This window comes from Phacochoerus africanus, chromosome 2 (assembly GCF_016906955.1).
Source record: "Phacochoerus africanus isolate WHEZ1 chromosome 2, ROS_Pafr_v1, whole genome shotgun sequence".
In the NCBI taxonomy this organism is placed as follows: Eukaryota; Metazoa; Chordata; class Mammalia; order Artiodactyla; family Suidae; genus Phacochoerus; species Phacochoerus africanus.
The window spans coordinates 263,871,557-263,888,490 of NC_062545.1; the positions used below are offsets into that span (position 1 = coordinate 263,871,557).

Sequence of the window (16,934 nt, forward strand, 5' to 3'; positions counted from 1 at the left end):
GGGAGACATGGAGGGAGATGAAGAAAGGGTTTTGTGGAAGAAGAGCGAGGCTCCCCTTTTCCTGATTTCTGATACTGCTCTGATCCCTATGCAGGTCTGACTTCCCTCCCCTCTGAAGCCCCACCTCCTATCCCAGGGCACTCAGCGCCCCACCCCTGAGGGCTCCCATTAGAGGCCGTGTGACTTGGGGGACTCCTGCTTTGGGATCAAGGTCAAGCAAAATGGGACAGAATGACCTCAGAGGCTCCCGCCGGCTCCTACAGTCTTAGTCTTCTATAGCTCCTCCTTAGTTAATCATATCTTAATAAATAACACATCGAACACCGCAGCAACAGGCAAGCTAATGAAACCAGCGAGGCCAGTCTGTTAACTACACCCACGTAGCAGCACACGATGGGGGTGGGAGAGTTGCGCACGCCTCCTGGATAGTTCCAGTTAGTTTTCACAGAACAGGTGATAGGAAATAAACATGATGCTCCTGGACTCCAACTGTATCCTCTCCAAGGCCCCGGCAGCCCTGACTTGGCTGCCTCAAGTCCTTTCCTTTCCACGGCTCTCAGTCTTGGGGTCGGTTGGTGCCCCCTGCCCCAGTCACAGCAGTTTCATCCTGGTTGTGGCTTCCCGTGAGCCCAGAATAGAAGATGCCATCTGTCATGTTTTGGGTATCATATGTCCGCTGCCGGCTCGCAAACAGGTGGGCCACCAAGAGGCACGGGGAGGAGGGCGGGTAAGAATCAGGCAGCCTCTTGGCAGAATGTGGAGACGATTAGCAGGAATTGCAGGCGGGAATTCTCAGCATCATGCCTTCTTTCCACCGGCAGGAAACCTGGGGGGTCTCTTGGGCCCTGAAGGGCTCCATCTTCATCCCGGAGGACCAAGCGGCCCTCAGGACAGAGCATGTCTGGAACGGGAGAGCTTGTGGGCACTGTTTGTGCAAGGTGGGCCATGGCTCTCGGTCAGCTGGGCTGTGGAGGCAGCCTCCTGAGGGGTGCCACTGTGAGGGAGCCGGCCCCCCGACGTGCCACTCTGGCCACACACCAGGCGCTTCTCATCCAGCAGGGACAGGTGGTACTCACACAGGTCGATCAGCGAGGCCACCTGCTCGTGTAGAGGCAGCATCTTGAACTTCCTCTGGGCCAGGTAAAAGAAAGCCTCCACAAAGGCCTGCAGGCACATCCCTGTGGATGAGAGACCAGTGTGTGTTAGAGGGGCTATGTGCGCAGGTGGCTCAACCAGGCTTTTTCCCCCTAGCGCTTTCACTCTGGAAACAAAACAGGGCTGATTCAGACTGCCTGCTGGGCGCCAGCCAGCAGGCATTCGCAACCACCTGTAGATTCAACCCTTAAGCAACCCTGTAAAGAAGGGTCAATGAACCCTGTTTTGCAGATGGGAAAACTGAGTCTCAGAGAAATGGGGAGACCCTGGCAAAGTCAACTGGGTAGAAAGCAGCGGGGCTGGGATTTAAACCTAGCCCTGTGCTCCCCCATAAAATGTTCCCATTAAAACCCAGCCCACTACTTTTATCAGAAGGGAAAAGGGTAGGAAGATGAGCCCAGTATGACAGTGACATTCTATGTCATCTGTATGTTCTATATCCTGAGAGGTGTCAGTTAGATGAGTGCATGCATTTGTCAAAACCCCGCAAATTGTACCTTAAGATGTGTGCATTTTGCTATATGTAAATTTTACCTCAAAGAGTAAAATATACCTGACCCCCCCCCCCAAAAAAAAACCTATATTCTAGAAGGTCTTAATAGGAGTCCCCACTACACCCCTGGAATGTTCTTCTTCTACTTTGCCTCATAAAATCCTACTTATCTTTGAGACCTGAGCTGAAAAATCACTTACTCTAGTAAAATCTCCTCTGAGCCTTAGATTAGATCCGGCCCCTGGAACAGGCCTCTTGCACTTTTTTTTTTTTGTAACATCTACTGCAGTGTCTTCAATGTTTATTTGTGTGGTTCTTTGACCACCTCTAGCTTCCCTGCTGGACTGTGAGCTCAAGCTCACCACAGTGTCCCAGTGTAGTTGGACTGAGTGTGGGACTTCAAGGGCTCTCCAATGAGATAAACTCTAAGAGCCTCTGGCCAAGATAAAAATGACCAGACCTTATGACCCCTTCTGTCCCACTGCAATTGTTAACAGAGTTCTTAAGCTCCTCCTGAGCAAACTGGCTTACTCCTTTCTGCCCTGTACCAGGAAAGGCATGTGGCCCACTCTGCACCTCGCCCCTCTAGGGGCAGTATATGCCCCAACCAACCAGCAAGTGCATCCTAAGACCCCTCCTCTCTCCTTTTTCCTTGGACATGACCATGTGCTCAGGGTCAGCTCTCCCTGATTATCAGGCGGTCATCTTGCTGTGCTACCAGCATTTCTTATCTCGATAAACTCTTCTTTCTCTTCACCTCGCTATGCTGGAAATTCTTTTTTCAACCCCCACACAAACCACAACACTGAGTACACAAGTGAGTGAATGAATGGGTCTGTGCTAGGCACTTCACAGATGTGCCTTGGAGAGGTCATTGTTATGATGTCATATTGTATAGGTGAGGAAACTAACAATCAGAGATGTTGAATAACTTCCCTGAAGTCACACAGCCAGAGGATTGTGGCCTGGAATCTCAAACTCTGACTCCCAATACTTTGAACTAAGTTGTGCTGCATGAAAATTTCCAAGTCTTCCCAATGTCCTAGTGAAAATGAACTCTGGGATCCAAACTCACGGGATCCCCTGGGCTCCTTGAGAAAGGTGGTTCTGAGGCTGGACCAAATGCCACATTTTATTTTATTTTTTTCATCTTTTTAAGGCCGTACCCACAGCGTACAGAGGTGCCCAGGCTAGGGGTCCAATCAGAGCTGTAGCCACTGGCTGACACTACAGCCACAGCAATGCAGGATCCGAGCCGCATCTGTCACCTACACCACAGACCACAGCAATGCTGGATCCTTAACCCACTGAGCAAGGCCAGGGATTGAACCCATGTCCTCATGGATGCTAGTTGGGTTCATTAACAGCTGAGCCACAATGAGAACTCCCCACATGGTATTTTAGATGAGGCCAGCTCCCACCCTGCTAATCCACATCTTCCCGGTGGCCTTGCTTCCCAACTCAGATGGGTTAGTCACCTGCTCTGTCACTGTAGGCAGAAGCCTGACCTGGAGTTTGTAAATATTGGATTACATACGGACCCTAGGGGCTAAGAGATTTTTTTGTGTGTGGGAAACTTGTTGGAGCAGAGCAAAGAAGTTGTTTTTTTTTTGGGGGGGGGTTGTTTTTTGTTTTTTTTTTTTTGTCTTTTTCCAAGTCCATCAAAGCTTCTTTGCTCAGCTTCTCTCAATTCCAGATGATCTGGAAGTCCCCTGCTTGGTCTTGACAGGAGTTGATAAAGAGAACAGTAACCCTTTTAAGGTAAACAGAGGCCTGGTGCCGGCAGACACACGGAAGAATGGAGGCCTTAGTCTAAATGAAGAGACAGACAGATATTTCCTGATCACCAACTCTGGGCCAGGGGGGGTGTGTGTGTCACAGTCGGTAGGAGGGTCTGATACACTCAGGATGGAGAGGCCAGAATCTGAAGCCAGAGAAACCCTGTGCAGTCCCCGCCCCCACCTCCCCAAGGGTGTAATCCCAAGGGCACTACTCCAAGCGCCAAGTCCAGGAACTTCGTGTCCCTGGTCTCTGACAAGATGAGGAACTCGGGCCAGAATGTAAATCACCCCCCGCATCAATCACATGGTTTCGTCCGGCTGGCAGTTATTCTGCAGCAAGTCTTTCTGTAAAGGGAGCTGCGATCATTTACATTCTGGCTCGAGTCACCTGCCCAAAACCGTAAGGAGCATCCCGTGGACGGCAAGTCTGAGCGGCTCTGGGAGCCACACCCCCGCCCCTCAGGCTGAACATCACCACAGCCTTAGCAACATGCAGATCCTGGGCTGGGGCCCGAGACACTGAACTTCTGACAGGCTTTCTCTGGTACCCAGGCTGCTGGTCTCTGGGGCGCACTCTGAATAGCGATGACTGAGCACTTTTCACTCAACGAATACTCGCTTCCTTCCCTTAAGAGGAGGCAGACTATGACTGGAGCTAGAACGCACAGAAAAAATACAATGCAGACCTTTTTGGGAGGGAAAAAAAAAAAAAAAAAGCATGGCTAAATCATCTGGAGGAAGACATTCTAAAATGGGAAGTGGGGTTTAATGGGTTATACTTGGTTTTCTTTTGGCTTGTCTACATTTTCTGATTTTTCTCTAGTAAACATGTGTAATTAAAAATAGGCAACAGGAGTTCATGTTGTGGCTTAGCAGGTTAAGAATCCGACTAGTATCCATGAGGATGCAGGTTTGATCCCTGGACTCACTCAGTGGGCTAAGGATCTGGCATTGCCGCGAGCTGCGGTGTAGGTTGCAGATGTGTCTCAGATCTGGCATTGCTGCGGCTGTGGCGTAGGCCGGAGGCTGCAGCTCTGATTTGACCCCTAGCCCAGGAACTTTCATGTGTATGTCCCATGTGTAATCCCAGGGACACGAAGTTCCTGGACTTGGCGCTTGGAGTAGTGCCCTTGGGATTACATTTTAAGGTATGGCCTTAAAAAAAAGGCAACGGGAAATTCTAGAGGGTGCAAAGAGGTGATGCGGGGGCGGCTGCTCTTAATTATAAAACCTTTGAAACTTTTTGAAGTTGAAGACATTATTTTGAAGAAACACAATGCAAACTTTCTGCATATTTGTTCTACTTTGATAAAAAGTTTATATATATATATATATAATAGAAGAGAAATGAAGAGGAATGGACATTACTGACTTTTGTATGAGTCAGGTACACTATGCCTGGTGTTCTGATACTTAATACAACTCCCATTATGCAGATGAGAAAACTGAAGCCCAGAGACAAAATAGCTTGTCCTCAGGTCACATACTGGTAAGTGGCAAGGCTGGGATTTGAACCCAGGCCTCAGGCATGGCTGATTCTGTTGAGAGTCCCCTGGAGGGTGTGTTGGAAGACAGACTAGGGCCCCACACCCAAAGTCTTAGTTGTGAAAGTCTGAGATGCAGCCTGAGAACATGCATTTCTAACACATTCCCAGGTGGGGACGAGGCTGCCAGTTGAGACCTACTTTGAGAACCCATCCCTCCCTCCTCCCCCACGGCTGAATTCAGTCTGTTCATACTCTGAGCCCATCTGCAAAAAGAGACTTGCTTACAAAAGGGCCTGCCCCCGAACTGGGAGAAGCTTGACTTTGGGCTAAAAATGTCTGCCTTTTTAGACAATCTGATTGAAAACAGACTCAATCAGTTTATTTTTAAAAGACTAATGATGGGACTAGAAAAGCAGGAATTTGTTCCAACTTTGCCTCGAGTCCTCCCTTGGTTTCTGAGAAACCACACATTCCTGGTTCCTTCCTGCGTCATCGCCTGACCGCTAAGGGGGCCAGAGCTCTGATGCCCTCTGAGAGGCCCTGCCCTTCTCTGTCTGTTCTGGGGCAGACTGGACCTGAAAGGTTCTAGCGGGCCAGGCCACCAGGGCCCTGCAGGCCAAGGTGGGACTTTGGGTTTCATGCTGAGGAAGATGGGTGGCCACTGAGAAGTTTCCAAGTGACACGGTCAGGTGGCTGTCATGTTGACAGCAGGTGGCACGGGCACATGTGAAAGAAATCAGGGAGTCCCATTAAGGGGGTGCTGTGCTGGTCCAAGTGAGGACTAAGAGTGGTTTGGACCAGGAGGCAGTGGAGCAAGTGGTGAGGGGTGATGAGATGCTGGGTAGAGCCTCTGGGTGGTGCCCATGGCTCTGCCGTCGGGTGATGGGTGGGATGTGGGTGTGAGGGCAAGCTGGGCATCCTCAGGAAGGAGGGACTCCAACACCAGGCTGAGGGGACTGGCCTTCCCCTCAAGGCTATTGGCTTTCAGACATTTTATGCATAAAATAACCTAGAACCTTGCCAGAAACTCAGGTTCCTATTTCCGTTCCCCGGATGCTGTCTCATGAGGCCCCAGACACGGCACTTGAAACCGCAGCCCTTCACAATGGTGATCACAAACCTTGGGAGTGAACGCTCCCTCCCGGCCATGGCTTTAAGGGCTCCCGAGGAGGCAATGGAGTAAACAAGCGAAGAACATGGTTTTGGAGGAACCAAGGACTGGGCTAAGCCCTGCCGTGGCGACTCAGGAACGTTTGGGGATGCACAGGACAAGCTTTTGCCTCTGAAATCCCACCACCCAACTTTAACCACCATCTTCATCTGCTTGGGCTGCCAAATACTGCAAGAAAACACCCTAGCTTGAGTGGATCAGACAGCACAACTTTATGCTCTCATAGTTTTGGAGGCCGGAAGTCTGAGACCAGGGTGCCCCATGGTTTGGTTCCGGTAAGGCTCTCTTCCTGGCTTGCAGGCAGCCGCCTTCTTGCTGTGTCTTCATCCAGCAGAGAGAGGGCGCCAGCTCTCTGGCATCCCTTCTTATAAGGACAACACCAGTCCCATCGGATCAGGGCCCCCCCCTTATGACTTCATTTATCCTTAATTACTTCTGCAGAGGCCCCACCTCCAAATAGAGTCACACTTGGGGGAGTTAGGGTTCCAACATATGAATTTGGGGGGATGCAGTTCAGTCCATACCATCCCGGGCCATTGCTTGATTCTGCTGAGGTACACCCCATACTTGGGGTGCTCTCCTACCATTTCCTAAATCACTGAGATTACTTGAGCTAACTTAGAAAAAACATAAGAAATCCTTTACCTCTTTCCTGCTCCTCCACAGCCCGGCTGGGACATCCCTTGCAGCTCTGATTGGGAGCTGGAAGCATCTCTTTGGTCACATCGCATCAGTGACCATCACATTAAAAGGGATGAATGGACAATAGCATTTAGTATTCACTGAGCCCTCCTCATTACGTGCAAGCCCTGGGCTGAGGGCTGCACTTAGGTTATTTAACTGGGTCTCTCAGAATCTCACGAAGCGAGTGTTACCATCTATCCTGTTTGATATTCAAGAGCCTTGCCAAAGTCATAGGGCTGGTAAGGTGGCTGACCCCAGGACCCTTCCTGCAACTTCTTTACTCCGCTGCTGCTTCGAGAGCCTTCAAAGAGATGGCCGAGTCAGGGAATTAATTCCAGACTCTTAGAAGGAAGGAATGATGCCACCTTGAGGGAGCGAGAGGGAGGTCCCCCCACCCCACCCTGGCACGCTGGATGTCAGCAAGAAGGTGTGGTCCCATCTGCAGGGCTGTGCAAACTGGCTTTCCCCACCTGCACCCCCTCCCGCCCCCCCCATCTCTGAAGATACGATGCTGATATTTTTCGAAACTTCATTTGGGCTGACGGATGTGGCTGGAGAAAGCAGCCTTTGAAATGTACCCGTGTAGCCATATGCACAGCTCTCGCCAAGACTGCCACCTGGTTCCTGGGATGTTGCTCCTGCCAGACCTGGCCTCATTCTGTCAATCAGCCTGGTGAGGGTGGACCCAGGGGCTCCTTCTGGCCCCAAGGCTTCTCCTCTCCACGCCCAGGGAGGGGCCCTCGAACACAGGACTTAATGACAGCGCTAGTGGCTGCTCTGTGATAATCCGCTCATCTATCCTGGGGCTTAAGGATGGCAACAAGAATAATACTTTACATGCGCATAGCACTTGCCAATTTACAAAGAATATCCGTTTTCTCATCTGGTTCCCTCGGAATAAAAGGTTCAGAAGAGGACATTATTACAAAGATTCTCCCACTTGCACTTGAGGGGAGCAGACCCAGAAAGGCTGAGTGGCTTGTCAAGGTCCCCCTAAGTGGACGAGGCGGCATTTCAACCCACGCCGATCTGACTCTCAAATCCAGTCTTTTTCTGACACTGCGCTCTTTCTTAACATCTGACATTTATGTATTATTTTATCGTTTACAGAGCACATTTGCATATATGATATAATTAAATCCAAATCATTGTCGACAGCCAGGGATATTACCCCAGACAGAATATGAGATATTTCTTTTTCCCTTCTCAAAAATACCTGCGCTTCCTCGCTAGTAATTCTATTTCAAAATATTGGGGTGCTGGCCTCGGTCAGCCACTCACCAATTCCCTCTCCCGCCCCAGCCTTTACATCTCTTTCTTTTGACTCACCTGGAATAGATGTGCCTGTCTCACAGTGGAATTCTAAATGTGTAAGCAGACCAGCTTTCCATTTGGAACCTTTGGTGGGAAATAAAGCTGAAGGATCTTGACTAGAATTAGCTGAGTGGTTCCTATCTGTGCAGTACAATGGCCCCCACAAGGGCCGTCCGTGAAGGCTGCATTGACTCCAAGGCAGTTCGTCACAAGAATGTGTCTTCTCTCCATCCTCAGGGTGCCTTGAAGCCTGCTCCCCAGCTGCGGCTACATGGTCCCTCCAGGCCTGGGGCTGGGGTCTCAAAGGGCTCCACCGCATGGCATGAAACCTGGGCATTTCCCATGAGATGGCATCTGGCTTCGTGGAAGAGGGACTGATGGGCTGATCTGGGTCCCAGCTCTGCCACCTACTAGCTATCTGGTCTTTAGGGAGCCAGTTTACCCCAGAGGGCTTGGTTTCTTCGTTTCTATTTTTTAATTTTTTTTTTTTCTTTTTAAGGCTGCACCTATGGCATATGGAAGTGCCCTGGCTAGGGGTCAAATTGGAACTGCAGCTGCTGGCCTTATACCACAGCCATAGCAATGTCAGATCTGAGCTGCCTCTGTGACATATACCACAGCTCACAGCAACACTGGACCCTTAACCCACTAAGCGAGGCCAGGGATTGAACTTGTGTCCTCATGGATACTAGTCAGGTTCTTAACCTGCTGAGCCACAACAGGAACTCCAGTTTTTTTGTTTTTAGGGTAGCTTTCAACAAGGCACCACCCAGAAAAAGTCCAACACTGCGCTTGAAAAATACCAGTCATCTGCCTACTCTGATGTCAGCACTCCCAGCTCCCTCCGCCCGGACTGCCTTTATCATTTTCTTATTTTATTGCAGATAGCCGGCCCCTTGTCTCCACGCGGGGCTGTCTCGAGACCAGGGAGTCTGTCTGCATCTCCAGCTACCGCAGAGCAGGCTTTCAAAAAGTGTCTGTGGAACCAATAAGCTGACTGCCTGGGATTCCAGGAGGAAAAGTCATTCAGGGGGCTAAGGGGGTTTGGATTCTCATGTGGTCTCTGCCCCAGCGGACAGCGTGGCTTTGGGCCTATCACTCCCCGCTCTCTGGGCCTCACTTTCCCCTCCTGTAAAATGGGTGGGGGGCTGGGCCCTTTCTCAGGTTTCCAGAAGCATGAGGAGGGATGGTGGCTTCTGAATGTTTTTAAAATAACAATAATTAAAACGGCAAACCACAGCTATTGAGGATGCCCCGCCCACCAGGGCTTGCCCTGTGCATTTTCTGTGCATGTGCAGCCCTGAGGAGGCTGGTACTGCTAGTCCACATTGTGCAGATCAGAGGGCCGAACTCAGAGAGGCCCAGCCACCTGCTCAAGGTCACACTTCCTACACCCAAGGCTGCACTGTCTGGAATGACGGTCTGGGGACCTCCACCATTCCTGTATACCACCTCTCCCCGAACCAGAGGGAAGCCCCTCAAGGCCCACCATTTAAGGGACAAAAGGGATAGCCTTGCTCCTGCCCCTCCCCCACAGCTCAGGAACAGACATGGGGCACAGGCAGACATTGCATTTAAGCGTTATGTCAACAAGAAGTCACCGTCGCCTTTGTCCTTGGCTAGTTGGAAAAATTACTAAGTGTCAGGAATGAGCCATAAATAGGCCTTGGAGAAAAATCATTACCCACAGATGCCTGAGGCACCCAAATAACAAACATAACCAAAGATGGAAGCAGCCGTGCCATCATTTCATTAATCACAGGTCACATTGCTGGCAGAGGGCAGAGGGGCCAGGAGGTCCTGCCCCCGTCTCAGCCAGTGTCACCCCTGATGCCACCATGTGAAGGATGCAAGCCCCTGAGTCACCTTCTGGGGAGACCAGGCTACGGGGCTGGTCACCCACTTCCTGCACCTCCTTGGTGCTATTCCAGACATTTCTGGTGGGATTAACAGCTCCAATGGAACCTTCTGAGGTTAAACACATAGCCCTCAGCAAGAGGGTCACCACCTCTGGCTCGGAAAAGACCTCAGAGATCACACAACCCAGGCACTTACAGGATCATAACACCACTCAGGTGTTAATTCTTTAGAAAGAATTAACAAGAGTAGGTGGCACATGGTGCAGTTTGTATGTATCAGACACTGAGATGAGCTTTTTACAGGGGCGACTCTCGCCTCATCTTCAGAACAGGTGCATTTCAGACCCTTCTTTCACCCTTTGGTGTGGGGGTTCCACCTTTGTCTCGGGTTATTTTTATTTTTGCTTTTAAGGGCCTCACCTGCAGCATATGGAAGTTCCCAGGCTAGGGGTTGAATTGGAGCTGTAGCTGCCGGCCTGCACCTCAGCCACAGCAATGAGGAATCCAAGCCACATCCGCGACCTACATCACAGCTCACGGCAACGCCAGATCCTTAACCCACTGAGCGAGGCCAGGGATCAAACCTGCATCCTCATGGATACTAGTTGGGTTCATAACCCACTGAGCCCCAAGGGGAACTCCCAGTCTGAGGTTGTTTGATAGTTAGACGCTTACAGACTTCTGGGATGGAGGCAAAAGGACATTCACCAGGAACCCCACAGACTGGAGGTGACGGTGCGGGGGGGGGGGGGCGCGGTTCGGGGGAGCCCCGATCTGTGACTCTGCTCTCCCAGCACCAGGGTCACTCAGAGAGGCAGGAAAGGGACCAGCAGAAGCAGCGCGGTTTCTGGTCCTGTCTCTGGCTTTCCGTGGTTTCCCCACGAGGTGTTGAGCCACAGACATCCTCCCTGACATTGAGGAGGTGGTCACTGAGCCCTGGCCTGGCCACCCCGAGTAATGGGGAGGTCTCATCACCTCCCCAGGAGGCCCCTTCTCGCTGTGTGCTCTCTGTCTCTAAGCTGAAATGGGCATAGCTTCCCCGCTGACCCCACTTTTCTAGAGAGCAAATCTAACTCTTCTTCCTCACGACGGTCTTGCTCACGATTTATAAGGCAGCAACCACAGCAATTCCGCAGAGTCTCGCTGACCACAGCAGGTGGATACAGAGCTGCTCGAGCCCGCATCTGACAGAGGGGACTGGGTAGACGGGACGGGAGAGAGAGCCTGGATGGGAGTGGGTAAGGTTAGAGGGAGGACAAGGGAAGAAGCAGATGAAGGCCTGGGAGAGACAGGAACGTTGCCAAAGGAGGAGGGGCAGGTAGTCTGGTGTCAGTGCCGGGTGCCTCCAACCATTGGCGCCTGCCCTTCTCCCAAATCATGCCCACTGAGCAGCAGCACACTCTGGTCTGGCGTTGTTTAAAAGGCTGCCTTGCCATTGCATTCATGAGTCACTTTTCTGTCTCTGCCCCCTGTTTGGCCCCAGTTCCCAAAGGGATGCTGACACAGGCGCTGTCTCTGCAGCCTCCCCGCTGTCCATTCTCTACCTCACCGCCAAGCTGCTCTTGCCAACTAACTGGCCACCTTCCCTTGCCCTCTTCTCAGCTGGCTCCCTCTCTGCATCTGACCCCATGGAAACTCTCTCCCTGAACATTCTCTCCCCTGCTTTTCTCTGTCCCTTCCTGGGAAGCCCTGGCTCAGGCTCTCCTGTTCTCTGCTGCCTTTGGTCTGTTCACCCTGGGCGCGGGGTCCTGCAGGGCTCTCCCCCTGGGCTCAGCTTCTCTATGTCTCTCTTTCTCTCTGCCTGTCTCTCTCTTTCTCCCTAGGCTTTAAATATCCAACCGCTTTTTTGCCACTGGGGTGTCTTATTAGCATCTCAAAGAGCCTGTTAGAAATGGATTTTGGCGTCTTCCTTTCCCGGCTCTGCTTTTCCTCAAGTCCTTCCCATAAATTATATCTCCACCCACCTAGTTGCTCCAGCAGGAAGTCTGAGAGCCATTGCAGAAACTCCTCTCCCCTAGTCCCCAGCCCTCCTCCGACACCCCAAGTACTTTACACCCTGCTCCTCACCTCCACCTCCCCACCCCTCAGCCTGCAGGGCCATCACCCCCTGGACTCCCACGAAGCCTCCTGGCTGGTCCAACACTGCATTCAGAATGACCTTCTAGAAACACAAGTCGAGCCTCCTATTCTGCTTCAAGCTCTTCAACAGCAAACCCATATCCTTAACCTGCTGTGAGCACAGGTAAGATCCAGCCCCCATCCCCTTCCGCGCAAGCGCCCTCACCTTCAGCCTCTCACTGGTCAGCACACGGATCGCATCTCCAAGGTCACGTTTACTGACAGATCTCCCTGACGCTCCTCCTGATATAAATTAGGTCTTCTCTGCTATCCTCCTTAAAACTTATTTTATTTCATAGAACTCATTGCAACATGTGATGACTTGTTGATTTCTGTGTTTCTGTGTTGAATGTCTGTCTCTGCTACTGTGTGGTCCAGGGTGTGGGGCCTGGGGGTCTGTCCTATTGGTCCTGGCACCTGCCATCACCACCAGTGCCTGGCAGGTGGCAGGTGCTTGTTAGCCATTAGTTGACTAACTGAATGAACTCTATAGGCATAAAGATATGGAAGCAACCTAAGTGTCCATAACTAATCAATGGATGACAATGAATATTACACACACACACACACGCACGGATGAATGTGTACATAGAATACTACTAAGCCATGAAAAAGAAGGAGGGAGTTTCCGTTGTGGCTCAGTGGTTAACGAACCCGACTAGGAACCATGAGGTTTCAGGTTCGATCCCTGGCCTTGCTCAGTGGGTTATGGGCCTGGCGTTGCTGTGAGTTGTGGTATAGGTGGCAGACATGGCTTAGATCCCATGTTGCTGTGGTTCTGGTGTGGGCTGGAGGCTACAGCTCCAATTCAACTCCTAGCCTGGGAACCTCCATATGCCACTTGAGTGGCCCCAAAAGACAAAAAAAAAAAGGGGGAAATTTTGTCATTTGCAGCAATATGGATGGACTTGGGGGGCATTATGCTAAGTGAAGTAAGTCAGACAGAGATAAAAAGACAGACACTATATGATACCACTTTTAGAGAATCTAAAAAATACAACAAACTAGTGAATGTAATGAAAAACAAGCAGACCCACAGATTAGAGAACAAACTAGTGGTTACCAGCTGTGGAGGGGGGGGCAACACATGGGTGGGGAGTGGGAGTAAGACAGGCTCAAGGATGTATTATACAACATGGGGGATATAGTCAGTACATTTCTTGTTGTTGTACCTGCAGCATGTGGAAGTTCCTAGGCCACGGATCGAACCTGCACCACAGCAGGAATCTGAGCTACTACAGTGACAACCCCGGATCCTTAACCCTCTGCACCACAAAGGGAACTTTGCTAATATTTTATCATAACTGTAAATGGAAAGTAACTTTTAAAAATTATATAATTTTTTTTTTTTAAATTGGAGTTCTCTGGAGGTCTAGTGATTAAGGATTTGGTGTTGTCACTGCTGTGGCTTGGATTTGATCTCTCTGACCTGGCAACTTTTGCATGCCATGGGCTTGGCCAAAACCTTTTTTTTTTTTGCTTTTTAGGGCCGTACCCGTGGCACATGGAGGTTCCCAGGATAGGGGTCCAATGGGAGCTACAGATGCCGGCCAACACCAGAGCCACAGAGCCACAGCAACATGAGATCCGAGCCATGTCTGCGACCTATACTACAGCTCACAGCAATGCCGGATCCTTAACCCATTGAGCGAGGCCAGGGATGGAACCTGCAACCTTATGGTTCCGAGTCGGATTTATTCCCGCTGCACCCCAAATTTTTTTAATTAAAAAAAATTTTTTTAAAAATCATTTTACTGCACTGTCTCACAAATACACACACACACAGAAAGAAACTCGTAGGCACAGTGCATGGCACATGGTTGGCATTGGGTAAATGTCAGTCCTCTCCTCCCTTCCTACCGCTTTGGCCCCTGATGCTATGAGAATGCCTTGAGTATCCACTTAGGGTAGAAGGAACTCAGGCTTTGCATCACACACGTCTAAGGTCAGATCCAGGGTCAGCCTCTTACGGGTGCTTGGCAACCTTGGCTCATTCACTTCATTTCTGGGAGCCTCATTCCTTTTTTTCTTTCTCTCTCTCCTCCCTCCCTCTCTCTCTCCCTCCCTCCCTTCCTTCCAAGCTGCAGCTTATGGAAGTTCCCAGGCTAGGGGTTGAATCGGAGCTGCAGCTGCCGGTCTATACCATAGCCACAGCAGCGAGAGATCTGACCTGCTTCTGTAACCTGCGCCACAGCTCATGGCAATGCAGGATCTTTAACCCACTGAGTGAGGCCAGGGATCAAACCTGCATCCTCATGGATACTGTGTCAGATTCTTAACCCACTGAGCCATGACGGGAACTCCTGGGAGCCTCATTTTCTACCTACCCTGTGTGGCTCTTGTGTGGGTTCAGCGAGAGATCTTAGGGGTAAGGGCTCCAGGCAGGCACAGGGAAGACACCCTAGGAATCTGAACTTCCTTCTCTATCATCTTTAGGTGATGAGGGGCCAAGCCTGGCAGGGAAACAGTCTCCTGCCCTGGAGGGCAGAGGCTTAGAATCTCTCATCCTCTGTTAGTTGCTCTTTGTTTTCAGAAAATAGGCAATTTGGGGGAAGTTGGGCCACCCTCTTCCCCACCAAATGCAGCCTTCTTCCCTCCTCTCCATGGTTGCCCCCCAGTTAACTGGCTGCACCTTCTGGGATTTACTGAAGACCAGAGTCAGGAGGCTTAGGGGGTGGGGGGTGCCCAGGCTCCACAGGAACCCAGGAGAAGCCGCCATTCTGAGGAATTCTAAGGAGCCGGCCTGTCACTTGGAGGGGTGATGGGAGGCAGATCAATGTCAAAAATAAGACAGAGAAGTGGGTTTCAACTTGACTTATATGAAGAATGTCACTTTAGAGCACAAATGAGAAAGAAGAGAAATGCTCTTTTATGCGGGAGTTTATTTTTGTCACTTTGTCAGAGAGAAATTGCAGCCCTGAGGGCATTGGAGCTGCACAGAATTACCCAAAACATTAACATGCAAATTGCCTTCTTTAGAGAAGGTAATTTTATTAGTGCAAGAAAATGTTTCTTTCACTGTACTCCAGCTCAGGAACTGCCGCGCGGGGACCAGTTGGGACCACCTCAAATGGAGAATTAGGGAGAATCCTGAATTTGGTTAGAATCCTATTACCTCCTCTACCTAAGACCATGCCTAGAAGATGCTACAGAGTCACAGCCGGTTACTGTGGGTGTCCCTAGCGCAGAGGACAAGTGACTTGTCCAAGATCATACAACGTCCATGGCAGAAGAAGAGGCAGGGCTGAGGCCATGTGTCCTCTGTCTCAGGTAACCAGGAGATCACTCACGGGTCCTGCGAGTAGGCACTCTGAGAGTAAGAAGTGTGACATTCCATCTGAGCCCTCATTCAGTCATTCACTCACACATTTGTTCAGTAAGCTTGTGCTGAGCTAGGCCCTGGACCCCAGCTATGAATCAGGCGCTAACATCAGCATGGGTGGGGACACAGACAGATACAAACACTTAGAATCCGGCCAGGTAAGATCTGCTGGGTGGAGGGAGGTATGGGTGCCAAGAGCTGACAACACAGAAGAGGTCATGAGTGGCAGGGAGAGGGGCCTGGAAGCTTTACAAACGAGGCAGGTGGGCATTGCCCAGGCAGTCAGGGCAGGGGAGGGGGCTATAGCAGGGAGGCAAGCACAAGCAGAGGCATGGAAGGAAGCATGTCGGCCTGGCCCATACGGAATAGCATGTGCAACTGCTGCACGGGGTGTGTGGGAGGAAAGCGGGGCTGGGATGGGGGGCTGGGACCACAGAGCATGGGAAGGAGTTTGGCCAAGCCAGTCTCAAAGGCTAAAGAGCTCAGATTTTATCCTGCAGGTGGCAAGCGTCCCTGCAGGGCCTATTCAGAACAGAACCACATTCCCTTGAGTCTTCAGGGGGGAGGGGGCTTCCCAGGCCGCAGAGTGCCAAAATGACAGAAGGTTGCATGAGGCTGCGCTTACATAAGGCTGCCTCCTCCCTTCCCAGGCGTGATCAGTGGGGAAGTGTGGGCAGAGACGCCCACCTGCTACCAAGAAGAAAGCACCTCAGTCATGTAAGGTCGTGCAGAACACTTGAGGAGCGCACCTGTCCCGGGAGGCTGCTGTCCCTCGCCCCGGGTTGATTGGCAGCTGCATCACAGAACCATGGCAGGGCTGGGGGAATTGCCTCCCCCGCCCCGGGAGCTGTCTTTTAGGAAAGCTGAAGGGAAAATGCGCTACACACAGAGCTATTGTGGAGATCCTGAGCGGGCTTACTTCATCTCAGGGATGCCCAACCTTGACACTTTTTAGATGTGGGCCAGAAAATTCTTGGTTGGGGGAGGGGGGCTATCCTACATGACATAGGATGTTTAGCAGTTTCCCTGGCCTCTACCCATGAGATGCCAAGACACAGCAACTGCCCTCCTTCCCTCCCCAGTTGTGACCACTAAAAATGTCTCCAGACATGGCCAGATGTCCCTGGGGGAAAGGAAGTGATCACCCCCAGTTGAGAACCATGGTCTATTAAAACCTCAGGGAAGACTGATGGAGGTTAAGAATGCCTGACCACTAGAAGTCTCCCAAATCTTACAGTGGGTGCAAGTGTCTGCCTTCTCCCCTCTCCCATGGGGCAAAGGATGGGTCAGAGTGTGGGGTTGTTTTTTGTTTTTTTGTTTTTGTCTTTTTGCTTTTTCTAGGGCCGCTCCCGCGGCATATGGAGGTTCCCAGGCTAGGGGTCCAATCGGAGCTGTAGCCGCCGGCCTACGCCACAGCCACAGCAACTCGGGATTCGAGCTGCGTCTGCAACCTACACCGCAGCTCACAGCAACGCCGGATCCTTAACCCACTGAGCAAGGCCAGGGATGGAACCCGCAACCTCATGGTTCCTAGTCGGATTCACTGACCA

At 51.2% G+C, this 16,934-nt stretch overlaps 1 protein-coding gene across 1 annotated transcript in view; it reads right to left on the reverse strand.

Moving 5' to 3' along the window:
* Positions 1-341: 341 nt before the first annotated feature.
* The window catches only part of TTLL11 (tubulin tyrosine ligase like 11), a 255,043-nt gene continuing 238,450 nt past the window's right edge, over positions 342-16,934 (reverse strand). Inside the window, 1 exon segment of the mRNA XM_047768318.1 lies at positions 342-1,178. Coding sequence (XP_047624274.1) covers positions 886-1,178 — 293 coding nt within the window. The 3' untranslated portion in view covers positions 342-885.